The 27,068-nt window shown below is 42.4% G+C and overlaps 2 protein-coding genes and 1 long non-coding RNA gene across 3 annotated transcripts in view; 2 read left to right on the forward strand and 1 right to left on the reverse strand.

Annotated features, from left to right (window-relative positions):
- Positions 1–13,318, forward strand: part of LOC148148518 (uncharacterized) — a 19,044-nt gene extending 5,726 nt beyond the window's left edge. The window contains exons 2-3 of the long non-coding RNA XR_015758832.1: positions 1,642–1,960; positions 12,512–13,318. This is a non-coding gene — a long non-coding RNA (uncharacterized LOC148148518). The remainder of the gene's footprint in view (positions 1–1,641; positions 1,961–12,511) is intronic.
- A 64-nt stretch (positions 13,319–13,382) lies between these two features.
- rpl24 (ribosomal protein L24) lies at positions 13,383–25,321 on the reverse strand. The gene is made up of 6 exons (XM_043701111.2): positions 25,254–25,321; positions 25,051–25,126; positions 17,625–17,735; positions 15,984–16,120; positions 15,496–15,559; positions 13,383–13,508 (listed from the first exon to the last, which is right to left on the reverse strand). The coding sequence occupies exons 1-6, from the start codon at positions 25,256–25,258 to the stop codon at positions 13,428–13,430; spliced, it is 474 nt and encodes a 157-aa protein (XP_043557046.1). The 5' UTR covers positions 25,259–25,321; the 3' UTR covers positions 13,383–13,427.
- A 34-nt stretch (positions 25,322–25,355) lies between these two features.
- cep97 (centrosomal protein 97) overlaps positions 25,356–27,068 on the forward strand; it is a 55,635-nt gene continuing 53,922 nt past the window's right edge. The window contains exon 1 of the mRNA XM_043701110.2: positions 25,356–25,549. Within this exon, the coding sequence (XP_043557045.2) occupies positions 25,507–25,549 (43 nt within the window). The 5' untranslated portion in view covers positions 25,356–25,506. The remainder of the gene's footprint in view (positions 25,550–27,068) is intronic.

Here is a 27,068-nt window from a genome sequence, read left to right on the forward strand (position 1 = left end):
CCCCTTCTCCTCTCTCTCCCCCCCATTCCCCCCTTCTCTCTCCCCCCCCATTTCCCCCCTTCTCTCCCCCCATTTCCCCCCTTCTCCCCCCCCCTTTTCCCCCCTTCTCCCACCCCCCCCATTTCCCCCCTTCTCTCCCCCATTTCCCCCCTTCTCTCCCCATTTCCCCCTTCTCTCCCCCCCCCCCCATTTCCCCCCTTCTCTCCCCCCCCCCCCCATTTCCCCCCTTCTCTCCCCCCCCCCATTTCCCCCTTCTCTTCTCTCCTCTCCCCCCTCCCATTTCCCCCTTCTCTCTCTCCTCCCCCCCCCTCCCATTTCCCCCCTTCTCTGTCTCTCCTCCCCCCCTCCCATTCCCCCCTTCTCTCTCTCCCCCCCCCCTCCATTTCCCCTTCTCTCTCTCCCCCCTCCCTTTCCCCCCCCTCCCATTTCCCCCTTCTCTCTCTCTCCCCCCTCCCATTTCCCCCCCTTCTCTCTCTCTCCCCCCCTCCCATTTCCCCCCTTCTCTCTCTCCTCCCCCCCCTCCCATTTCCCCCCTTCTCTCTCTCTCCTCCCCCCCCTCCCATTTCCCCCCTTCTCTCTCTCCTCCCCCCCTCCCATTTCCCCCCTTCTCTCTCTCTTCCTCCCCCCCTCCCATTTCCCCCCTTCTCTCTCTCTCCCCCCCCCTCCCATTTCCCCCTTCTCTCTCTCCCCCCCCTCCCATTTCCCCTTCTCTCTCTCTCCTCCCCCCCCTCCCATTTCCCCCTTCTCTCTCTCTCCTCCCCCCCTCCCATTTCCCCCCTTCTCTCTCTCTCCCCCCTTCCCATTTCCCCCCTTCTCTCTCTCTCTCCTCCCCCCTCCCATTTCCCCCCTTCTCTCTCTCTCCTCCCCCCCTCCCATTTCCCCCCTTCTCTCTCTCCCCCTCCCATTTCCCCCCTTCTCTCTCTCCCCCCTCCCATTTCCCCCCTTCTCTCTCTCCCCCCCTCCCATTTCCCCCCCTTCTCTCTCTCCCCCCCCTCCCATTTCCCCCCTTCTCTCTCTCCCCCCCTCCCATTTCCCCCCTTCTCTCTCTCTCTCTCTCCCCCCCTCCCATTTCCCCCCTTCTCTCTCTCTCTCCCCCCTCCCATTCCCCCCTTCTCTCTCTTCCCCCCCCCCCATTTCCCCCTTCTCGCTCTCTCTCCCCCCCCCTTCCCCCTTCTCGCTCTCTCTCCCCCCCCCCCCCCCCCCATTTCCCCCCTTCTCTCTCTCTCTCTCTCTCCCCCCCCCCCCCCCATTTCCCCCTTCTCTCTCCCCCCAAATGATAAACTAATTGGCTTGTAGTGGTTCAGACTGTCCTCGCATTCCTTTTTTTTTTAAAAGGAGGTTCTCATTTGTCACTCTCCACATGATTTGAATAAACTGCATGAGGAAAGCTAGATCAGAAGAGGACTTCACAAAATACCTCTTACTAATTTTGGGAACAAATGCCAAGGTTGGGAGAGCTGTCGTAGACTAATCAAATACTTTGATATGGTTATACATATGGAGTCATACCTTAAAGACAATGTCTCAGAAAATAATATCACCATCTATGGTATGTTCTGTCCTACTGGCAGGACAACCAACATAGGTAGCAGCACAGAGATATACTGTTGAGAGTGCCCATATAGTCCAACATTGACTCAGACCCTGTGAAATCTCATGATATCTGATCAAATGTGCAACAAAATCTCTTGCTGATTGCTCAACTCCCTCACCTAATGAATCAGTACTCCATGTTGAACAGCACTTGGAGGAAGCACTGTGGCTGGCAAGGGTGCAGAATGTACTCCTGGTGGGATTCTTTAATGTCCATTATCAAGAGTGACTCAGTACCCACCACTGACTGAGCTGGTTGAGTTCTAAAGGTTGTGGTTGCTCGACGCTGAAGGAACGAACAAAAGGAAAAACATACTTGACCTCATTCTCACCCATTTGCCTACTGCAGCTGCATCTGTCAGTGCTGGTAAGTGACTATCACAATACTTATGGAAACAAAGTTCCACTTTCACATTGAGGATATACTGTGGCACCACCATTGGTGAATGGGATAGGTCTTGAACAGATTTAACAATTTAAGACAGAGCAGAGCAACTGTGACATAATGGAACCGTCAGCCACAGCATAATTGCATTCCTAACAATCTGCAACCTCATGGCAAGGCATATCCATCATTCTAGAACCACCATCACGTTAGAGTATCAACCTTGGATGAAAGAAGAGTGGAAGTAGACATAGCGGGAACAGCACTAGGCATACTTTAAAAACGTGGTGAAGCTAGATATAGGTCTATATATGTAGGAGAAAGTGAGGACTGCAGATGCTGGAGATTAGAGGTGAGAGTGTGATGCTGGAAAGTGATGGTCAATTAAAATAACTCATTAGAAAAAGAGACTCTGCAAATATCCCCATCAACGATTAAAGTGGAGTCCAGCACATCAGTGCAAATAATGATGCTGAAAGCCAGCTCTGGCTGTTCAGTATCACTGCCAATCTTTAATCAATTTGATTAAATTGATGTGATATCAAAAAACAGCTGAAAATACTAATGGTGCTAAAGATTTATGCACTACAACTTTGTGCCTTTAGCCAAGCTATTCCAATAGAGTATAATATTGGCAACATTCTTGACAATGTGGAAAACTGACCAGGTATATCTTGTACACAAAACACAGAACTAATCTACCCTGATCAGTTACCATCTTTCATTTTACTGTTCAATAAAATGATGGAAGGTGTCATCAACAGTGCTATCAAATAGCACCTGCTTAGCAATAACCTGTTCACTGATGCTCAGTTTGTGTTCTGCCTGGGTCAGTTAACTCCTAACCTTATTACAGCCTTGGTCAAACATTGACAAAGGAGCAGTACTACAAAGGTGAAGTAACTGATGTTATCAAGTGTAACATCAAGCAGCAAAAAAAAATGGAGTCAATGGAAATTAGGGAGAAAATGCTTTTACTTGAAGTCCTACCTTAAACATGGATTTGATTTGATTTGTTTATTGTCACATGTACCAAAGTGAAAGATTTTGCTTTACAAGCAGTACAGGGAGACCATTGTAAACAAGTACATATAGAGCATAAGGTGTTTTTAAAAACTTAGAGATATACAGGTCACATCGCACAGGGCATGTGTTAGACAAGATCAGCATCATTTTAAGTTAGAGTCCATTCATCAGTCTAATACAGTCTGGAAGAAGCTGTTCCTGACCTTATGGTGCACGTGTTCAAGCTTCTGTATCTACTGCCTGACAGAAGAGTTGTAGGAGAGCATGACCAGGGTGCAATGAGTCTATGATCATGTTGATAGTCTTTCTGCAGCAATAAGCCATGTAAGGTTGGCTTCCATGATAGCTTGCAGAGGTTAGATCTGTACACAACCTTCTGTAGTTTCTTATGGTTCTGGGCAGAGCAATTGTCATACCATGCCATTAAGCACCCAGACAGTATGCTTTGAATGGTGCATCTATAAAAGGTTGTTAAGTGTCCTTATAGATTAGCCAAATTTCCTGAGCTGCCTGAAGAGGCATAGGGACTTGATGCTCTGCACCCTCTCAACTTCAGCTCTGTTGACGTAGATGGGGTAATGTTCTCCTTGCTTTGTGAAGTCAAAGATCAGTTCTTTGGTTTTGCTGAGATTGAGAGGTCGTTCTCATTGCACCACATCACCTAGCCCTTTATCTTGAGACAGAGATGATGTAATCATTGAAGGTAAAGTCACCTCAGCTCCGAAACTTCACTGCAGGAGTTCCTCAGGGTAGATATTTAAATTAGAGGAGAAAGTGAGGTCTGCAGACGCTGGAGATCAAAGCTGAAACTTTATTGCTGGAACAGCCCAGCAGGTCAGGCAGCATCTAGGGAACAGAAGATTCGACGTTTCGGGCACATGCCCTTCTTCAGGAATGAGCAGAGAGTGTTCAGCAGGAGAAGATAAAAGGTAGGGAGGAGGGACGTTGGAAATGTGATAGGTGGAAAGAGGTCAATATAGAGGAGGCCACACCGGCTGCAGCGGATGCAGTAGATAATGTGGGTGGAGGTGCAGGTGAATCTGTGGCGGATATGGAGGTTTCCTTTGGGGCCTTGGAGAGAAGTGAGGGGGGAGGTGTGGGCGCAAGTGTTGCACCTCCTGCGGTTGCAAGGGAAGGTGCCGGGAGTGGAGGTTGGGTTGGTGGGGGGTATGGATCTGACAAGGGAGTCGCGGAGGGAGTGGTCTCTACGGAAAGCTGATAGAGGAGGGGAGGGAAATATATCCTTGGTGGTGGGGTCCGTTTGGAGGTGGCGGAAGTGACGGCGGATGATGCGCTGTACATGGAGATTGGTGGGGTGGTAGGTGAGGACCAGTGGGGTTCTGTCCTGGTGGCGGTTGGAGGGGCGGGGCTCAAGGGCGGAGGAGCGGGAAGTGGAGGAGATGCGGTGGAGGGCACCGTCGACCACGTCTGGGGGGAAATTGCGGTCCTTGAAGGAGGCCATCTGTGTTGTACGTATTTTGAACTGGTCCTCCTGGGAGCAGATGCGGCGGAGACGAAGGAATTGGGAGAATGGGATGGCGTTTTTACAGGGGGCGGGGTGGGAGGAGGTGTAGTCCAGGTAGCTGTGGGAGTCGGTCGGTTTGTAGTAGATGTCCGTGTTGATTCGGTCGTCTGAGATAGAAACATAAAGGTCTAGGAAGGGGAGGGAGGAGTCCGAGACTGTCCAGGTGAATTTGAGGTCGGGGTGGAAGGTGTTAGTGTAGTGGATGAACTGTTCAACCTCCTCGTGGGAGCACGAGGTAGCGCCGATACAGTCATCAATGTAGCGGAGGAAAAGATGGGGGGTGGGGCCAGTGTAGTTGCGGAAGATGGATTGTTCCACATACCCTACGAAGAGGCAGGCATAGCTGGGGCCCATGCGGGTGCCCATGGCTACTCCTTTTGTTTGGAGAAAGTGGGAGGATTGGAAAGAAAAGTTGTTCAGGGTGAGGACCAATTCAGTCAGTCGAAGGAGGGTGTCGGTGGAAGGGTACTGGGTGGTACGGCGGGAAAGGAAGAAGCGGAGTGCTTTGAGTCCTTCGTGATGGGGGATGGAGGTGTACAGGGACTGGATGTCCATGGTGAAGATGGGGCGTTGGGGACCGGGGAAGCGGAAATCCTGGAGGAGGTGGAGGGCGTGGGTGGTGTCACGGACGTAGGTGGGGAGTTCTTGGACTAATGGGGACAGGACCGTGTCGAGGTAGGAGGAGATGAGTTCGGTGGGGCAGGAGCAGGCTGAGACGATGGGTCGTCCGGGGCAGTCAGGTTTGTGGATTTTGGGCAGGAGGTAGAAGCGGGCGGTGCGGGGTTGTGGTACTATGAGGTTGGAGGCGGTGGATGGGAGGTCCCCTGAGGTGATGAGGTTATGGACGGGGCGGTGCGGGGTTGTGGTACTATGAGGTTGGAGGCGGTGGCGGTGCGGGGTTGTGGTACTATTTAAATTAACCTATTTAGACATGTTGATACACCTCAGGAGGTGGGACTTGAACATAGACCTTCTGGCCCAGAGATAAGGATACTAGCACTGTGCCACAAGAGCCCTTTGAGTTCCTCAGGGTGATGGGCCAGGCAAACTATCTTTAGCTGCTCGAGGATTAATTCTCCCATCATCATATAGGCAGAAGTTGAGGGGTTTGCTGATGATTGCGTAATGTTCAATACCAGTCATTGATTCCTCAGTCACTGAAACACTCCATGTCCAAATGCAACAAGACCTGGACAACACAGGCTTGGTCTGACAAATGACAAACAACATCCATGCCATGATTTAGCAATGGTAGTATTGAGCTGGGGTGTACAAAGTTAAAAAAAATCACCTAACAGGTTATATTCCAACAGGTTTAATTGGAAGCACTAGCTTTTGGAGTGCTGCGCCTTCATCAGGTGGTTGTGGAGTACACAATTTATAACAATTTTTGCCATAAATTCTGTATCTTACAATTGTGTACTCCACAATCACCGGATGAAGGAGCAGCACTCCGAAAGCTAGTGCTTCCAATTAAACCTGTTGGACTATAACCTGGTCAGAGATGTACAGCTTGGAAATAGACCCTTTGGTCCATGCCGACCAGATTTCCCAACTCAATCACACCTGCCAGTATCAGGTCTATATCCTTCCAAACCCTTCATAGAACATAGAAGAATACAGCGCAGTACAGGCCCTTGGGCCCTCGATGTTGCGCCGATCCAAGCCCACCTAAACTACACTAACCCACTATCCTCCATATACCTATCCAATGCCCTCTTAAATGCCCATAAAGAGGGAGAGTCCACCACTGTTACTGGCAGGGCATTCCATGAACTAACGACTCGCTGAGTGAAGAACCTACCCCTAACATCAGTCCTATATCTACCCCCCCTTAATTTAAAGCTATGCCCCCTTGTAATACCCGACTCAATACGCGGGAAAAGGTTCATACTGTCGACCCTATCTAACCCCCTAATCATCTTGTACACCTCAATCAAGTCACCCCTAAACCTTCTTTTCTCTAGTGAAAACAGCCCCAAGTGCCTCAGTCTTTCCTCATACGATTTTCCTTCCATACCAGGCAACATCCTGGTAAACCTCCTCTGCACCCGTTCCAATGCCTCCACATCCTTCCTATAGTATGGCGACCAAAACTGCACACAATATTCCAGATGCGGCCGTACCAGAGTCTTATACAACTGCATCATGACCTCAGGACTCCGGAACTCAATTCCTCTACCAATAAAAGCCAGTACGCCATATGCCTTCCTCACCGCACTATTTACCTGGGTGGCAACTTTCAGAGATCTGTGTACATGGACACCAAGATCCCTCTGCTCATCCACACTACCAAGTATCCGACCATTAGCCCAGTACCCCATCTTTTTGTTATTCTTCCCAAAGTGAATCACCTCGCACTTAGCTACATTGAATTCCATCTGCCACCTTTCTGCCCAGCTCTGCAGCTTCTCTATATCCTGCTGTAACCTGCCACATGCTTCCTCACTGTCAACAACTCCTCCGACTTTCGTATCATCCGCAAACTTGCTCACCCAACCTTCTAACCCCTCTTCCAGGTCATTTATAAAAATGACAAACAGCAATGGTCCCAAAACAGATCCTTGCGGAACACCGCTAGTGACGGCACTCCATGAAGAAACTTTGCCATCAACTACTACCCTCTGTCTTCTTCCATCCAGCCAATTCCTAATCCAAACCTCCAACTCACCCTCAATGCCATATCTCCGTATTTTCTGCAGTAGCCTACCATGGGGAACCTTATCAAACGCCTTACTAAAATCCATATATACCACATCTACCGCTTTCCCCTCATCAACCTCCTTCGTCACCTTTTCAAAGAATTCAATAAGGTTTGTGAGGCACGACTTGCCCTTCACAAAACCATGCTGACTATCCTTGATCACATTATTCCTATCCAGATGTGCATAAATCCTATCCCTTACAATTCTCTCTAAGACTTTGCCCACAACAGAAGTGAGACTCACCGGCCTATAGTTACTAGGGCTATCCCTACTCCCCTTTTTGAACAAGGGAACCACATTTGCTATCCTCCAGTCTTCTGGGACTACTCCTGTAGACAAAGAGGACATAAAAATCAAGGCCAATGGCTCTGCAATCTCCTCCCTTGCTTCCCAGAGAATCCTAGGATAAATGCCATCAGGCCCAGGGGACTTATCTATTTTCACCTTTTCCAGGATTTCCAACACCTCTTCTCTACATACCTCAAAGCCACCCATTCTACTTATTTGTGACTCAGTATTCTCATCGACGACAATGCCCTGTTCCTGAGTAAATACTGAAGAAAAGTATTCATTCAGTGTCTCCCCAATCTCTTCCGCCTCCACACGCAACTTCCCCCTACTATCCTTGACTGGACCTATTCCTACCCTAGTCATTCTTTTATTCCTAACATACCTATAGAAAGCCTTAGGGTTTTCCCTAATCCTATCGACTAAGGACCTTTCATGTCCCCTCCTTGCTGCTTTTAGCTCTCTCTTCAGGTCCTTCCTGGCTACCCTATAACTCTCAATCGCCCCAATTGAACCTTCACGTCTCATCTTGAGATAGGCCGCCCTCTTCCATTTAACAAGGGATTCCAATTCCTTATTAAACCACGGCTCCCTCGCACGACCCTTTCCTTCCTGCCTGACAGGTACATAATTATCAAGGACACTCAATAGTTGCCCCTTGAACAAGTTCCACATATCATTTACACTCTTGCCTTGGAGTCTACTTTTCCAAGCCACACATCCTAAGTCATGCCTCACCGCATCATAATTTCCCTTACCCCAGCTATAATTCTTGCCCTGTAGTACACTCTTATCCCTCTCCATCACGAGTGTAAAAATCACCGAATTATGGTCACTATCCCCAAAGTGCTCACCTACCTCTAATTCTAACACCTGGCCTGGTTCGTTACCCAGAACCAAATCCAGTATGGCCTCACCTCTTGTTGGCCTGTCTACATATTGTGTCAGGAAACTCTCCTGCACACATTGAACAAACACTGACCCATCTAACGAACTTGAGCTATAGCTTTCCCAATCAATATCAGGAAAGTTAAAGTCCCCCATAACAACCACCCTATTACTGTCACTCATCTCCTGAATCACCTTCCCAATCCTTTCTTCAATGATTCTAGGACTATTAGGAGGCCTGTAAAAGACTCCTAACAGGGTGACCTCACCTTTCCTATTCCTAACCTCAGCCCAAACTACCTCAGATGGCAAGTCCTCATCCATCGTCCTTTCCACCGCTGTAATACTATCTTTGACAAGCAATGCCACACCTCCCCCTCTTTTACCCCCACCTCTGACCCTACTAAAACATTTAAATCCCGGAACCTGCAACAGCCAATCCTGTCCCTGTTCTAGCCATGTCTCCGTAATAGCCACAACATCGAAGTCCCAGGTACCAACCAACGCTGCAAGTTCACCTACCTTATTTCGTATACTTCTTGCATTGAAGTATACACACTTCAAGCCACTTCCCTGTTTACAGGCACCCTCCTTGGAAATTGATGCCATGTTCCTCACCTCCCTACACTCCAGGCCCTGCACCCTGAAGCTACAATCTGGGTTCCCATGCCCCTGCCGAGTTAGTTTAAACCCCCCCCAAGAGCACTAACAAACCTCCCCCCAAGGATACTGGTTCCCCTCAGGTTCAGGTGTAGACCATCCTGTTTATAGAGGTCCCACCGTCCCCAGAAAGAACCCCAGTTATCCAAAAACTGGAACCCCTCCCTCCTGCACCATCCCTGAAGCCACGCATTTAATTGTTCTCTCTCCCTATTCCTCGAATCTCTATCACGTGGCACGGGTAACAAACCAGAGACAACAACTGTTTGTTCTAACTCCGAGCTTCCAACCTAGCTCCCTGAAAGCCTGTCTAACATCCTCAGCACTCCTCCTACCTATGTCGTTGGTACCAATGTGGACCACGACTTCGGGTTGCTCCCCCTCCCCCTCCAGGACCCGGAAAACACGATCAGAGACATCACGTACCCTTGCACCTGGGAGGCAACATACCAAACGTGAGTCTCTCTCGTTCCCACAAAACCGCCTATCTGTGCCACGAACTATCGAGTCCCCAATTACTACTGCTCTGCTCTTCTTCACCCTTCCCTTCTGAGTAACGGGGACAGGCTCCGTGCCAGAGACCTGAGCCCCGTTACTTACCCCTGGTAAGTCATCCCCCCCACAAGTATCCAAAACGGTATACTTGTTCTTGAGGGGAATGGCCGCAGGAGGTCCCTGCACTGGCTGCTTCCTCCCAGTCCCCCTCACTGTAACCCATCTATCTGCCATCTTTGGAGTTACTACTTCCCTATAACTCTGATCTATGACCCCCTCTGCCTCCCGAATGATCCGAAGTTCATCCAACTCCAGTTCCAGTTCCCTAACACGGTCTTGGAGGAGCTGGAGATGGGTGCACTTCCTGCAAGTGTAATCGGCAGGGACGTCGATGGCATCCCTCACCTCATACATGTTGCAGGAGGAAAATTGCACTGCCTTCACTGCCATCCCTCTAAAGCTAACTGTTTAAAAAAAAAACTGTGTCTAAATAATACAAGCAAAATTCAGCACTTCCTATTCATATACCCATCCAAATGCCCCTTAAATGTTGCAATTGTACCAGCCTCCACCACATCCTCTGGCAGCTCATTCCATATATGTACCACCCACTGTGTGAAAAGGTTGCCCCTTCGGTCTCATATCTTTCCCCTCTCACCCTAAACCTATGCCCTCTAGTTCCTTGACCCCAGGGACAAGACTTTGCCTATTTACCCTATCCATGCCCCTCAATTTTGTAAACCTCTATTAAAGGTCACCCCTCAGCCTCGACACTCCAAGGAAAACAGCCCCAGCCTGTTCAGCCTCTATTTTCAACATTCATGCCACATTAGTGTCAGGCAATGACCATTTCCAAATAGAGGAAGTCTTAACTATTATCTCGGACATTCAATTGCTGAATCTCCCACAACATCCTAGAGGCTACCATTAATCAGAAACTGAACTAGATTAGATTAGTCATATAAATACTGTAGCTACAAGTAGTCAGAGGCTAGGAATCCTGCAGCAATTAACTCAGACACTTTCAACAGTCAGGAGGTGTCTCTCATCGACAAGTCAGCGGTGTGATTGGAATACTCACTTGCCTGGATGAATGCAACTCAAAATATTCAAGAAGGTTGATACCATTCAGGATAAAGACACCTGCTTGTTTGGTACCACATCCACAAACATTCACTGACACTCAGAAGCAGCAGTTCACCAAGGCTCCCTAGACAGCCCCTTCTGAACCCAGTAATTCACGAATGCAGTTTACCACTATCTTCTCAAGGCAATGAGGGAGATGTAATAAAATCACTAAGCCAGCCAGTGAAGCCCACATCCCAAGACAATTTCCTGGAGAATACATTGTGGAATCAACTTGGAAGGAATATTAAATATTGTTTTGTGAAATGGAATAGGATTAATTATTCTTACCACAAGGAATCCTCAGGGAAAGGAGTAACCATTTAAATCAAGAGTGTATACAAATGTTTGAAACTGGAGAATTAAAATTGGAAAGAAGAAACAATTACATACATTTAGGAAAGTTGGCTCAAGCAGATTGGGAAATTGCAACTAGGAAGAGGTAATAACTGGTGAGGCAGCCAGTGCAATTCACATCCCAGGAATGAGTTTTTAATTTAAAAAAAAAGTTAATTTCCTAGAGGAATATGTCATGCAATCAACTAGGGAGGATTTTAGATCTTATTTTGTGAAATGGAACAGATTTAATTGGTAATCTCAGAGTAAGAGCTGAAAACGTGTTGCTGGAAAAGCACAGCAGGTCAGGCAGCATCCAAGGAATCTCAAGAGTAAGGAATCCTCTGGGAAAGAGTAATCATTTAATTCAAGAATGATATACATATGCGTGAAACTGGAGTATTAAAATCAAAAAGAAACAATTACATATGAGGAAAGTTGACCAGGCAAGTTGGGAAATTAAACTGAGAGGTATGACAATCTTAATAAATATACATCCCAATGACCAATCAAAAACAGTTTAAAGTAATATAATTCACTTGTGACTAATTGAAAAGGTTACTGATATTAATTGATTAAAGGTAGCTTATACTATTTTGAGAAGACTCGTAAACCTGAGGCTTAGGAGAGTATTTTCTCCATTTGCTATCTGAAAGAGTAGTAATGAACAAATAAAACAAAAACATAGTAAAAGCTTTTACAAATACGTATAAAGGAAACAAGTAGCGCAAGTCCTTTACAGGCAAAACATTGCTTATTCTCAATCAGCAAAGATTTTAAATAAATGTTTACACCTGCCTTCATAGTGGTAGACAAAAATTGTGAGGAAGCAAGTATCTAGAGAGAACAACAATGCATGTTACTAAAAAAAACACTGAAGGGATTAAAGACACCATAACCAATATTCTTCTGGGGTTAGTGAGTTACGTACTAGGATTCTAAGATAGGTGGAATGATGGTAGGTAGATGCACTGGTTGAGATCTTCTAATAAAATTATTGCAGTGTGCTCTAAACATGCAAATGTAACATGTTATTCAAGAAAGGAAGGAGTGAAAAAGCAATATTATCACAGGCTTGTTAGGCTGACATAATAATAGATTTCAGCATTTTCCTTATACTTAAGGATGTGCTAACAGGTCACATAGAAAATCATGATCTATGACATAATTCCCAAATCATATTAGGATAGACAAGGCAGTCATTAGGCTGCTAAATGACGACAACCATCCATTAACTTTTTGAATGGTTAAGCAGGTTCAATAGCTCAAATAGCTGAAACCCAACTTGATTAGGCAGAGCCAACGTGGTTTTACGAAAAGGAGTTGTGTTTGACAGGTTTATGATACAGTGGCTACAGATTTGATATTTCATGAAGTTCAATAAATCCACATGAACAGTTATTGAAGTCACTGGATTTGAAACATTAACCGTGTTTTCACTCGAGACCTGCAGACTTTCTCCAGCAATTTCCGTTTTTGTTTCAGATGTCCAACACCCCAGGATTACAAAAGGACTGGAATGGATGATGCACTAAGGCTACATTTAGCCAGTAATTTATAACTGATGAAAGTCTATTCCAATGATGTGGCAGGGTCTGAAGAAGTTTCAAGGCAGTAGAAAACAGAACAGATGAACATGGATTTGGGATGCACCATTTAAAGACTTTGAAGGAAACAGTTAGGAATGAGACTTTTGTCTTTCTACTTTTTAAAAACTATCAACACACAGGTAGCTTTACCAGTCCTAATGGAAGATTCAAGTCTTCAGGTTTGGCCTGTTCACCCGTACCAAGGATAAGCCATATGAAACCAATCAGAAATGGATTTACTAGCTGCAGGCTAATTACCTAAAAAATGGCTCATCATTTCCATTTCCCTGACAAACTAAAAATCTGCTTAACTCATCCTTAAAAGTATTCATCGATGGGAACTTTCACAATGCTGTGAAATAAAGGATTCCACAAAGATTCACAACCTTTAAGAATAATTTAATGATCAAAATCCTACATGAGCACTCTCTTGTCTTGTGATCACGCTCACTAAGTTCCTCAACCTGCCAAAACAAACACAATGTCTGGAAGTTTGAAGAATGTTGATGTTGAGCTGAGACATGCAGAACAGCAAGATTTCTTCTTTAATCCCCAGTCTTGATCAGAATTACGTTGGTGAGAATCAAAATAAAGACTGCTGGACTCAGATTTCTATGAATGATTTCCAGTGGAAGTACCCTTTGCAATACATTCAAGTCTGCTGCAAGACAAGTCCAATGCAATAAAACCTCATGTAAAGATATTCATACAGTTCCTACTATTTACCTCTAAAGCTTAATTTTATATGAATTGATGAGACATAGAAATCAGTGAACTGTATTCAGATTTATTTTACAGATACAATTAGGTAATTAGCGTTTTCCACCAACACGTGGTGCCTGAGACTTCACTGGCTTAGCAAACTTCTGTTTGGGTGCTGTCTTTTGAGTAGCCTAGAAATATAAAAACAGTGAAAATTATGCAATGTTAAAATCTACACCATTTACAAAATTATAAAAAACTTTGCAGCACAGACACTGGTCATTTGGCTGCAAATAATCTATCCTGAATCTATCCTGCATGCAAGCCACTTCTTCTATCCTTCATCTAACTGAATTCTTTATCCTCTCTCCATGTAGCCCTCCTTTAAATGAATCCAGGCTGTTTTACTTCAACCACTACTTATGGCAGTTACACATTCTAGCCACTATTAGAAAAGCATTTCCAGATTCTCCTATTTGAAATGTTAGTGATTTTCGCTTTAACCCTGGTCTCTCACTAAGTGAGAAGTTTGTCTACTTATTGAAACCTTTAATAATGTCAAGTATACTTAGCCTTCTCCTTCTCAGACAAAAATGTTCTTTCCAGATGGGGATAAATTCCAAGCCGCGCTTAATTGTTGTAAATTTTCTCTGCACCTTAACCAGTGCTTTTACATTTTTTGTTTACAATAGAGACCAAAAGCATTTATGGTACACCATGTTTGATTTAAGTAGCACTTACAAGCTTAACCTAGCCTTTTCTGCTTTTCAATTTTACTCATTTAGAAACAAGCTTAAGTGCTCTTTTATGATTTCACTTGGTTGCATCATAAGAATTTAAGATACAGGAGGAATATGCCATCTGGCCCGCTCTGTCATTCAATAAGATTATGGTTAATCTTTTCACGGACTCAGCTCAACCTAACCTCCAGTTCACCATAACCCCAATTCTTTGGCTGTTCAAAAAAACAAAAAGGATCTTTTCCTTAAAAACATTCAAGGAAGCGGTCTCAACTGCTTCACTGTGCAGGGAATTCCAGATCCACAACCCTTTGGGTGAACATGTTCTTTCTCAAGTCACTTCTAAATCTACACCACTGAGGTTATGCCTCCTGGATATCTGGTCAGCAGGACAAGTTGGATCAAAGGATCCCTTTCCCTGCTGTAAACCTTTAGACTCTAAAATGCTTTGTATGTACATTGAAGTTAGTTTTCTAAAGTATATGCATGCTTTTATATACATACACATTTCTATATTTTGCCCTAATTGTATTAACACATTTTGGAATCAACTGAAAACTCTGCAATTGTACTTCTGATTCCAGAAGTGAAATTCAGTTAAACCTGGAAGAAGCAATCCTCACCTAACATCACATCTCAACAATTAACAATACATAACCTCTGACCATTCGTTTTATTTCAGTTGTCAGTTTAATTTTCAAAAGCTAATGCAATGCATTTTCTGGGTGATGCACAATGTTGGCTGCTTTGTCATGGATAGTATTGAGCAAGTGTCATTTCAATGCAACTTTGTATATAGCAATAACGTTTTATTACAAAGCTTAATCTACTCAGCAATAATGAGTTGATAGCTTTTTGAAAATTTAAATACAGCGACAACTGCACTACTCCCATTTACCTATTACTTCTGTCACTTTCCTCTCAGTGGCATTAAGTCAACATGTTTAATTTCCAGGATTTGTAATCCATATATAAAAAGGACACCAAACATTTTGACAATTGTCACAATGCTCACAGTTTGAATGAATGGGAGGATAAAAAATTTCAACCTTAAAATGTTTACAATTTTTATTTGTGGGTCTGGGTTGGATACTCGAGGATTAGTGCAGACGTAATGGGCCAAATGGCCTATTCTGCACTGTAGGGATTCTACTTAGACTTTCATAATAAACATAACAGTTGTTTATAAATGTAACTGCAGTATTAGCAGATATGAATGCCACCACCTAATCACTAATTGCTCTAAATTTAAAATTGGTGGATATGATCGTTCATACTGGAAAAAGGCCAAGACATCAGAGTCAACTTAATCTAATATTTTACGGGCATCACAATGTAGAAAATCCATATTTATTGCCACTTGGTTGAATATCTTTGAAATATAATGAACTTCCAAGAACCAAAGCACTTATTTAAAGAGTTGCATCTGTTTCATTACCTTAGCTGTAGCTGCACTGACTTTCTTTGTTGCAGCTTTGGCCTTCTTAGCCTCTTTGGCAGCCCTGTGGATTAAAAAAAAAGGTTAGTAACTTTGCCCCTGCTATTAGCATGGAAAGAATTCAGGGTCCCACACAAAACAAATATAATTAAAAACAACAGTATGTTGTAATACTATGGCAAACCAACTGGATATAAATTTGTTAAGTTTAAGAAAAATACACGAATATAAGCTGTAAAAATCTCAAAGTATTGAACTATAGTGCATGTAACCAGTAACTTACAACAGAAAACTTTAATACAAAAACCAAAAAAAAGGAAGAACCATTCTGCTGAAAGGCACTGAACAGAAACATTAACTTTGTTTCTGGTCACAGAAGCTGCCTGGCCTGAGGGTTTTTCCAACATTTCATTCACATACCAGAGTTACAGCATCTACAGTATTTTATAACAGAACAACTTTATTTTTCAACCATACTCAATTCCCACCTGATTGCCTGTTCACGTTGAGCCTTGCGAACCTCAGGTTTCTGATTCCTCTTAGCCATAATCTCAGCAAGAGAGGCACCAGTAATAGCTCGTTGGAACTTCACGGCACGACGGGAGCGCTTTTTCTGAATTTCTTCCTGGTAATAAAAGAGTGACGACTTTTTTGAAAAAAGGTTTGTGCTTCTTATTTCATGATTTCAAATTGCTAAACAACCAAATTTTGTTTTAAGTTACTATAATTGTGCATTTCTGAGACCACAACATTTTAGTCAAGGTATTAGATAATCATATTCCAGGCCCTAAAATGCCATCGTTTAAGGATTATTCCAAGCACCCACCTAAAACAATTGTGAGATGCACATGCAGAAGAATAAAAACTACATGAAAGAAGTACTATTTGAGGAAATAATTTGATGGGTGAATGCTGCTTTAAAAAAAAACCATGGCAAGAAGTCAGTTCAAAAGTATGTTACATAAGGCTGCTGATTCTCTTATTCTTGGGAAAATATCAGCAAGGCAAAGCAGATGTGGGAAATTGTAATAGCTTTGGATTACATTTGTTAATTTGATTTTGTCAGCGTCTCTTTTTTTGGAAATGTTTTAAGAAATGGCAAGATAGACAGAAGGAACTTGAGAGCCAAACTGAAGTAATTTCTAACATTTAGAAAGGACTTTACATATCAACCCACTTCAGAGATATTCACAAATTCTAATTTGGGAATGAAAATTATCAGGCTACGATGTTTTTATCATAACGTCTCACGCAAGACCAGAAAAAAAACCTTCTCTCCGCAATCAACGCACACCAAATACATGTAATTGATTTGAAATGCTTATCAGGAGACATTCATTATATATACACATTTGTAGAGCATTATCAACTACTGGATTATAGAAATAATCATGCTAAGTCCTTACAAACTATGCAACAACCAAAAAAGCCATCAATATGAAACAGTTTCAATTATTATCCAAATACATCTGGAGAAAATACTGTTACAGAATAAATCTAAAAATTGTCAACATAATTAGGTGTTTTTTTTTTAAAATGGCAAAAATGTTTGGAAATACATGTTCTGTCAGTTGAAGATTAAAAGCTGATGAATATATTCTAATTTCTAAGCTCTGACAAAAAAATAACAAAACTCAATGACCCAAGTGCACTTCTGAGAACATCCTTTTTAAAAATTCATTCAAGGATGAAGGGATCATTGGCTAGACCAGCATTTATTGCCCATCCCTAATTGCCCAGAGGGCAGTTAAGAATCCACGATATTGCTGTGGGCCTGGAGTCACATGTAGGCCAGAACTGGTAAGGACAACAGTTTCCTTTCAAAAAGGACATTAGTGAACCAGATGGGCTTTTCCAATAACTGGAAATTTGGAATTCAAATTCCACCACCTGCCATGATGGGATTCAAACCCAGCATCCCAGAACATTACCTGGGTTTCTGGATTAACAGTCCAGCAACAATACCACTAGGTCTTCCTCCCCTCCTGTTGCTTTAAAGTAACCGTCCCACCCACCCAGCAGAATAATACCTATAACAAGTATAACACTGCTGATAAACCGACAACCCACTATTTTACATACACAAACTTCTCTCCTTGTTAATACAAAAATGTAGAATTCTCACTTACAGATTGCCCCTTTTTGTGCTTGCGCCTGTACAAGACAGTCCAGTTGATCTGTCGAGGGTTTCTCTTGGACAGGAATGCTGACTCGCATTTTGAATTCAGAAACTGGAAAACCTACAAAAAAAAAAGTACCACATTACATACCTCATTAGCCTTTTCTAATAAGAGAAGTTAAAATAACTTGTAAATCTTAAAACGCATTGTGATGTAACACAAATTATTTGGGACAGTATACTAGAGCCTTAAATTTAAAAATTGTTAATCAATCTTTGTCCTTCAAATCCATAACTTTTGCCATGGTCAGTTTTACAAGTCCATGCAGTCCATTCTATGCAAGAGCCTGAAAATCACAATTACAGTTCATAACTTTCTTTCTCACCAGATACTGATACACAAGCAACAAACCTCTCCACCATTTCAATGAATAATAATGTCTGGCTATAGTAATTTGGGAATGGTGGACAGGGAATAGCAAAAATTTACAGTAACAAATAATCATTTTTGTTTGACAAAAATAAAATGTCAAAGGTGGTGGGGGGCGTGGCTGACCCAAGGGAAATTAGGGGCAGTATTACATCGAAGAAAGAGGCATATTAATTGGCCAGAATAAGCAACAGATCCAAGGATTTGCAGCAATGTAGATTTAAGCACAGGATGACAAAAGGATCAATTAGAAGTAGGAAAATAGTGTATGAAAGCAAGCTTGTGGGAACATAAACTCGTTATAGAAGCTTGACAAATGAGACAAGAAAAAGCTTACTTAAGACAGATGTCTTACAATCAGTAAAAAAGTCATAATGGGGAGCAAAGAGATGGTCAACCAGTTAAACACATCTTTTGATCCTGTCTTCACAGAGAAGATGAACAATGTGCAACAAACAGGGAACAGAGGGTGCAGTGAACTGAAGGAATTAAAGAAAATCAGTATTAGTAGGGAAATTATGTTGGGGATAGTTAGGGCATTAAAGGCTGATAAATCCCCAGATTCCTATAATCAACATCTCAATATTTAAGGAAGTGGCCCTGGAAATAGTGGATGCATTATAGTCGTCATCTTGGTGGTCATCTTCCAAGATCTGGAACAGTTCCCATGTATTGATGTAACAAGCATAATCACAATGTTTTAATAAAAAAGGCTAGAGAGAACATTGGGAATTACAGATCAGTTGACCTGGCATCAGCAGCAGGGAAAATGCTAGAGTGTATCATAAAAGATATAATAGCAGTATTTACTGGGACGAGGATATTGAAGCTAGAGAACTTTGACAAATAAAGAGTGATATCTTGAAAAGTGTCCATATTACACAGGTACTGGTGCTGGACATCTTAAAGCACATAAAGGTGAATAAAAACCCTGGGAAGTGATTAGGTGTATCCCAGAACTCTGTGGGAAACTATGGAAAAAGTGATTGCAGGGCCCTTTGCTGAGATACTTGCATCATCAATAGCCACGCCTGAGGTTGGCTAACGTGGTGCCATTATTTAAGAAATGTGATAAGGATAAGCCATAGAACTATTAAACCAGCTGACTTGATCTAGGTAGTAGGTAAGTTGTTGAACAGAATTCTGAGACAGGATTGATATGCATTTGGAAAGGCGAGGACTAGTAGGGATAATCAACATGGCTTTGTGCATGGAAAAATGTGCCTCACTAACTTGCTTGAGTTTTTTTTGTAGAGGTGACAAAGATCGATAAAGGCAAAGCAGTAGATGTTTACTTATATGACTTCAGCAAGGTGTCTGTCAAGGTTTTGCTTGGTGGACTGGTTAGCAAGGTTAGATCACGTGGAATCCAAGGACAGCTAGCCATTTGGATCGACTTGAAGGTGAGATGCACAGGATTGGAGGAAGGTTGTTTTCTTGTTCTGGAGGTCTGTAATCATCAATATGCTGTGAGAATCAGTGTTGGGTCCACTGCATTTTTGTCAACTTTTATAAATGATTTGGATGTGAATATAGGAGGAATGGTTAGTAAGTGTACTGATGACATCAACACTGGTGGCGTAGTGGACAGTAAAGATTCTCAGAGTACAACAGGACCTTGATCAGATGCACCCAGGAATGGCAGATGGGAGTTTAATTTCAATAAACAGGAGGTATTGCAGTTTGGGAAGGCAGGACTTATATACGTAATGGTAAGGTCCTTGGGAGTGTTCCTGAACAATGAGACCTGAGGGGCACGTTCATAGTTCCTTGAAAAGTAGAGTCACCAGTTGACAGGGTAGTGAAGTCAACTTTTGGTACACTTGCCTTATTGGTCAGTACATTACATTGGGAGGTCATGTTGATGCTGTACAGGACATTAGTTAGGCCACTTGGGAACTTGTTCAATTCTGGCCTCCCTAATATAGGAAAGATGTTGTTAAAACTTGAAAGGATTCAGAAAAGATTCACAAATAGGTTACTGGGATTGGAGTGTTTGAGCAACAGGGAAATGTCAGAAAGGCTGGGGATTTTTCCTGGAGTGTTGAGGCTGATGGGTTACTTTACAGAGGTTTATAAAATGTGGGGCATGATAGGACGAATAGCAAAGGTCTTTATTTCCCCCTTCCCAACCCCCGAGTGAGGGATTCCAACACTAAAGGGCATATATTTAGGTGAGAGGGAAAAGATGAAAGTGAGCTAAAGGGGCATTTTTTTCCACAGAGTGGTGCACATATGGAATGAGCTGTCAGAGATAGTGGTGGAGGCTGGTACAACTACAACATTGGAAAGGCATCTGGATGGTTACACAAATGGAAAAGGTTTAAGAGGGATATGGGTCAAATGCTGGCAAATGACAATAGATTAAATCTAGGATATCTGGTCAGCATGGACGAGTTGGACCAACGGGTCTGTTTCCATGTTGTACAACTCTAAAACTATTGAGTTGATAAGGGGAGACAACGGATGTAGTTCACTTGGACTTTCAGAAGGTGTTCAACAAGGTTCCACGCAAGAGATTACCATGTAAAATGGGATTAAAGGTAGTGTACTAACATCAATAGAGAACTGTTTGGCATTCAGAAATCAAAGTGCGTCAGACAGTAACTCATTGATACCACAGGGATTAGCGCTTGGACCCCAGCTAATCACCATATATCACATTCAGTTCCTTCATCAAAATTATGAATATATTGCCGAGTTTGCAGATGACAGAACTGATTATGACAGCAAACTTGGAAGAGGATGCAGAGATGTTTCACTGCGATTTGGAAACGTGGAGTGATTGAGCAATTGCATGGCAGGTGAAATATTATGTGGGTAAATGTGACTTTTCCACTTTGGTTTTAAAAAAATGCCATTCAGATAACAAAAGGGGAGTGGCAACAAGACCAGGTGTTTGTGTATACCAGTCACTGAAAGTAATCATGCAGGTTTAGCATGCAAAGGAAGTAGCAAAGAAAGGTTGACCTTCATAATGAGAGGATTAGAGTACAGGAGCAGGGATGTCTGGCTGCAAATTGTACAGGGTCTTGAGGAGATCACTCCAGGAGTATGTGGGTGGTTTTTCTCTCCTTAGTTGAGGATACATTTTTGGCAACAGAGGCTTACCAAACTGATTTGTGGAATGGCAGAATTGACGAAAGGAGAGAAAGAGACTGGATCCATTATTTTGAAATTCACTGGCTTTTAAAAGAATCAGGGGAGAAGAGAATATCTCTAATACCTATAAAAATTCTACCAGGATAATACAGGAAGAATGTTCCCAATGACCAGAGAGCCCAGAACCAGGGAAGCCAGTCGAAGGATGTGAGGTAAACCATTTGTGTCTTATTTGTGGAAGTTTCTTCACCTAAAAATTGAGAGCCTGCCAACTTCTCTGGCACAGAAAGCAGTTGAGGCCAAAACATTAATGTTTTCAAGACAATGTTAGATATAATTCTTATGGCTAAAGGGAATCAAAAGGTATGGGAAGAAAGTGGGAACAGACTACTGAGCTGGATGATCAGCTGTGATCATACTGAAAGAAGAAATATGGTTGAAAAGCCAAATGGTCTTCCTGGTTAATATTTTATGTTTCTATGCCTGGCATCACTGAAAATATTTCACTTTCGAGCCTGGATGCTGTGACCAATTGTCCACACTAACAGCGCAGAACAGAGATGAAATGTCAGCTATTAGAGAACATGTTACATTCTCACGAGTCAGCAAGTTATGAATTGAAGTCCTACCTCAAAGACCTGAACACAGAAGTCAAGACCGATACTGTTTCACCTTTCAGATGAGATTCTATACTCCATGAACCTGACCATTCAAAACATTGCAAAGTCTCAAAACACCATTTGCCCATCATCTCTGCGCTTGATTGCCTGGTTAAACAACTCTAGTTGTAAGATGCTCACTTTTGTATTCAACTCCTTCCATACCTCTACAATTACTTCGAATACTACAAAAAAAAACCTTGTTACAATGGTAAAACTTTAAAATCCATTGTTAAGGATGAAATTTCTAAATTCTTGGAAGTGCAGGCTCAGATTAAAACAAGTCAGCATGGATTTGATAAAGGGACGTTGTGCCTGACAAATCTATGAGAATTGTTTGAAGAGGTAACAGGTAGCTTAGTCCAGGGAAACCCAGTGGATGTTATCTATCTAGATTTCCAAAAGGCCTTTGATAAGTTGCCTCTCAGGAGGCTGCTGAGTAAGGCGAGGGCCCATAATGTTCGAGGTGAGCTACTGGCATGGATTACGATTGGCTGTCTTGACAAAAGGCAGAGAGTTGGGATAAAAGGTTCTTTTTCAGAATGGCAGTCAGTGACAAGTGATGTCCCACAGGGTTCAGTGTTGGGGCCGCAGGTGTTCACTTTATATATTAATGATCTGGACGAAGAGACTAGGGGCATTCTGGCAAAGTTCGCCGATGATAAGAAGTGGACAGGCAGATAGTACTGAGGAGGTGAGACTGCAGAAAGATTTATACAGTTTAGGAGAGTGGTCCAGGAAATGGCTGATGAAATCCAAAACGCAAGATCTTGCACTTTGGAAAAAAAAAGAATATAGGCATGGACTATTTACTAAATGGTGAGAAAATTCATAAAGCCAAAGTACGAAGGGATCTGGGAGTGCTAGGGCAGGATTCTCTAAAGGTTAACTTGCAGGTTGAGTCTATGATTAAGAAAACGAATGTAATGCTTATTTCAAGAAGGTTGGAATATAAAAGTAACGATGTGCTTCTGAGACTTTATAAAGCTCTAGTTAGGCCCCATTTAGAATACGGTATCCAATTTTGGGTCCCACACCTCAGAAAGGACATATTGACACTGGAGTGCATCCACCAAAGATTCACACGGATGGTCCCTGGAACACTAGGCCTCACATATGATTAACAGCTCAGGACCCTGCGATTGTATTCATTAGAGTTCAGAAAGTTGAGGTGAGATCTAGTAGAAATTTACAAGATAATGCATGGCTTAGGACACTGGAAAGTTGTTTTGGTTAGTTGGGGAGACCAAGACCCATTGGCACAGCCTTAGAATTAGAGGGAGTCAAATTAGAACAGAAATGAGATGAGATATTAGTTCAACTGGAGTGGTGGGCCTGCGGAATTTACTGCCATGGAGCGCTGTGGAGTCCGGAACGTGAAATGTCTTCAAGGCAGAGATTGACAAATTCTTGATCTTGCAAAGAATTAAGGGCTAAGGGGAGAGTGCAGGTAAGTGGAGTTGAAATGCCCATCAGACATGATTAAATGGCGGCGTGGACTCGATGGGCTGAATGGCCTTACTTCCATTCCTAGGTCTTATAATAGAATTCTGATCAAGTACCTCAAATTTTCATTCAACTGCAGTGGCTGAACGTTCCTGAATTAATTCACAAAGCATCTCCATCCAATTTATTCACCTTTCTCCTTCAAAGACACTTCTTAATACCTACCTTTGCCTCAGCTTTCAGTATATGCCAAAGTGACATTGAGTAACATAGCTATACTTTTTATGATGCATCTGGAAGGTGCTATAATACATTTAAAAGGTGCCACAAATATATGGTGTTCTTAGTCTATCAAACCAAGGCCCCACCATGGACACAAAATATCCTATGGCATTATTTTGAACATCTTGTATTCTGGGTCATAACTATATCTCAGCTAACACACAGAATCCAATCATTATCAAATTGTTTTGTGAAAGTTTGCTTTGTGAAAAATTGGTGTCAAAGTTCATGCATTACACCAGTGACTGTGGTTGCAGAATTGCCTGAAACATTTTGATGTAGTGAAAGAGTAAGTCTTCTACTCTAAAGTTAAATATCACACAACACCAGGTTATAGTGCAACAGGTTTAATTGGAAGCACTAGCTTTCACAACCACCTGAAGGAGTGGTGCTCCGAAAGTGAGTGCTTCCAATTAGACCTGTTGGACTATAACCTGGTGTTGTGTGATTTTTAACTTTATACACCCAGTCCAACACCAGCATCTCCAAATCATGTCTTCTAGTCTAGCATTTTCACTAAAATAAAACAAAGAAATACAGATACTGGAGGTCAGGAAAAAAAACAAATCGCTTGAAATGCAACATTGCTGGCAACATCTATCAGAAGAAAGGAGAGTTAATACTTTAAGTCCAGCTTTGATCAAGTCACCAGACTTGAAATCTAAACTCTGGTTTTCTCCCCCCAGATAATGACAGACCGGTTGAGTTTCACTAGCAATTTCTGTTTTCACTCTAGCAGAGCTTTATACTACTATACTGGTTGTTAATTGGCAAGTTACAAGATCCTTTGCACGCAAGATAACTCCCACTATCAATACAAACAGAATCTCCATCCAACACGGCAAAGGTCTTAACAGAATAAGTCAGCAACACTTAACTATTCTTAGAAAGATATTTTCAGGCAACCATTTGTGACTAGGTTATTTGAGGATCTTATGTCCACTATTTGGCAAAAATAAAACATTAACATGACTAAATTAAGTTTTGCACCTTAATTTCATGAAGGTTTCAACCATCACCAGGGCATGACAGAACTAGTGTCAAAACACACCCAACATAACATTACCAAATCAGAGAACTTCATTTTTTAAAAAAAATATGAAGTGGTTTAAATAATTACCACATTCATTAATTTAGAAACTGAAAACTACTCCAAAACTTCACTTTAAGAAAGTCTGATGATTCACCACTGCATAAAATTGGATTACATCAGTACAAAAATAGGCTTAACCCGAAATGATTCAAAAATAAGGATTTAGGCCGAATGTTAATATTGAAAAGAAACAAGTGCCAAGGCTTGGCAAGATCGAGTTGTACAGATTCCTAACAAGACACCTACAAAGAGGATGCTGGCCTTGTTCATTCACATTTCGACAAAACGAATCGCAAGATACGCGATGTTATTGCACATGGGCAATAAGTTAACACACAGTACCCTACGCGATCAGTGCGAACCCACATACTGAAGACGGAGTTAGAGCAGCATTGCACTGCTTTAGAACTTCCCTTGGGCTTACCTTCCCATCAATCCTGGCATAGCGCTTCCCGTGACCCGGGTATATTTTATACCCACTAAAACTGCACAGTTCGACCCTGCGGAAACAAATAACCAATCACACGGTGGCTTTCATAAAGTAGCAACATATTTTAACCACGGATAGAATGACTTTTAGGGCAAAAACAGCGGATGGAAGCGGATTAAATTAACGATAACACTCACTTCATGTCGACAGTTAAAATGGCGCGAGGGAAAAGGAGGATTGTGGGTACGGTCTTTACGTTTCCGGCGGGGGAAGAAATATCGTAAAGCAAATCGCGGCTGGAAAATTAAAACGCATATGTTTGGAGGAAACAATTTAAACGAATTGATTGTTTTTCGAAAAAGAAAGGTGGCGTGTTATCGAGCCCTGACAGGAGCCAATCAGTGAGCGGAGCGGTTGCTTGGCGTTAAGCACGCGGGAAGTTGTTGTGTGATGGCGGCTGAGGATACTGACATGATGCTTAAAACTGATAAAAGTAGGTGCTTGTTTGTGACTCCGAGCATCGTATTCGAACCGCCTGATTGCACTGACACCTCGCTGTTTCATGTCGTTGCTGTTATGTTTCCTTTGTTCCCCCTCACGCCACATTCCGCTGCTGGGTAAGGGGGGAGGTGGGAGGTACTGTCGCTGCTGCAGTCTGGATGGAGGTTGTTGTTGTGCAGTTCCCTGATCACTGTCAGGGAGGAGTGCCTTGTAGATACCATTCCCGCAAATGACTAGTGTACAGAATTCCTGCCCCAAAACGTTCTTACTTTTTATAATCCTCTTTTTTCCCCAGTGACGCGCGATTCTATTGTTTTTGTTTTGTTTCGTTTTATATTTATTGCCCAGTAATTTTAATTTGGATAGAACACGCAAAATAGAAACTTACTGTTTGGCCCAACTAACGGATACTGTTCTACTCCCCTGCAGCCTTTCCCCATCCATTCTCATCTAAATCTGTCAGAAGATCCCTCACACCTTTTTTAAAATTTATCTGGTTTTCATCTAGAACGAATGGTGGTCTGCATATAGATATGCATCGATCGTGGCCATTCGTTTCAGTCACCCTTGTGGAAGTGTCTTCCACATTCTCAGACATTCTGGATAAATATTTTTTTCTGCTAATTTGTCTGATTCTTGATTAGTCGTGCGTTTGACGCGGGCTGTATTTTTTTAAGATCCCTGCAAGTGGAAATGTGTGTTCACTTTGTCAAAACCTTTAATTGTAAAGACCTCTATTCGATCATCCCTCAGCCTCCTCTTTTCAGAAGTATAGCTCTCTATTTCTGGTAACAGCCTCCTAAACCATTTTGCATTATCTCTACTGCTTTGCTGTTATTTTTATAATGTACTAGATTTTCATGTCCTTCAGCTGTGATTTTATAAAATTTTTTGATAGATGGTTAGCGTAATGTTTTCTTTTAATTCTTTACAAAAAGCACTTTAATTACCTAGTTTTAATGACCATCCTAATCTTTTTCACTCTCTTTATTTCTACACCCAAATGATTTTACTCCTTTGCTCCATTTAGATTTGTATTTTACTTGGAAAATAAGAATCTATTTCCTTATTTTTATTTCTGAAATGTAATACCTCAACTGGAGTTTAGAAGAATGAGGAGATCTAGTTGAGATATGTAAGATGCTAAAGGAGATTGACACAGTATACATAAAAATGATGTTTCTTCATGTGTGGCAATCTAGAATGAGAGGTCATGGTTTTAGGATGAGGAGTAGCAGATTTAAAACAGATGAGGTGAAATTACTTCTCTCTACAGGTCATGAGTTTGAGGAGTTCAATACTCCAATGTGCAGGAGATGCTGGGACATGGAGTAAATTTTAAGGAGTACTTATACAGATTATTAGTTAGCAATAGGTTGAAGGGTTATGGACAGTGGAGTTGAGGCTGAGATGAGACTAATATACTGACAGTGAGATTTACTAGAGCTGCTCGGGAGGATTTAAACTAGTAAGGTGGAGGTGGGATCTGGTGAGGAAAGAGATCAATCTGA

The sequence above is a fragment of the Chiloscyllium plagiosum genome, unplaced genomic scaffold (assembly GCF_037043375.1).
Source record: "Chiloscyllium plagiosum isolate Xiang-an unplaced genomic scaffold, Cpla_swu_hap1 HiC_scaffold_12, whole genome shotgun sequence".
NCBI lineage: Eukaryota > Metazoa > Chordata > Chondrichthyes > Orectolobiformes > Hemiscylliidae > Chiloscyllium > Chiloscyllium plagiosum.

Coding starts and splice junctions, on each gene's coding strand:
- rpl24 (XM_043701111.2), bottom strand. Junction 15,560..15,983: donor CAACGTGAACAGGCAATCAG/GTGGGAATTGAG, acceptor TTTAATCCACAG/GGCTGCCAAAGAGGCTAAGA. Junction 13,509..15,495: donor TCAGTGCAGCTACAGCTAAG/GTAATGAAACAG, acceptor TTATATTTCTAG/GCTACTCAAAAGACAGCACC.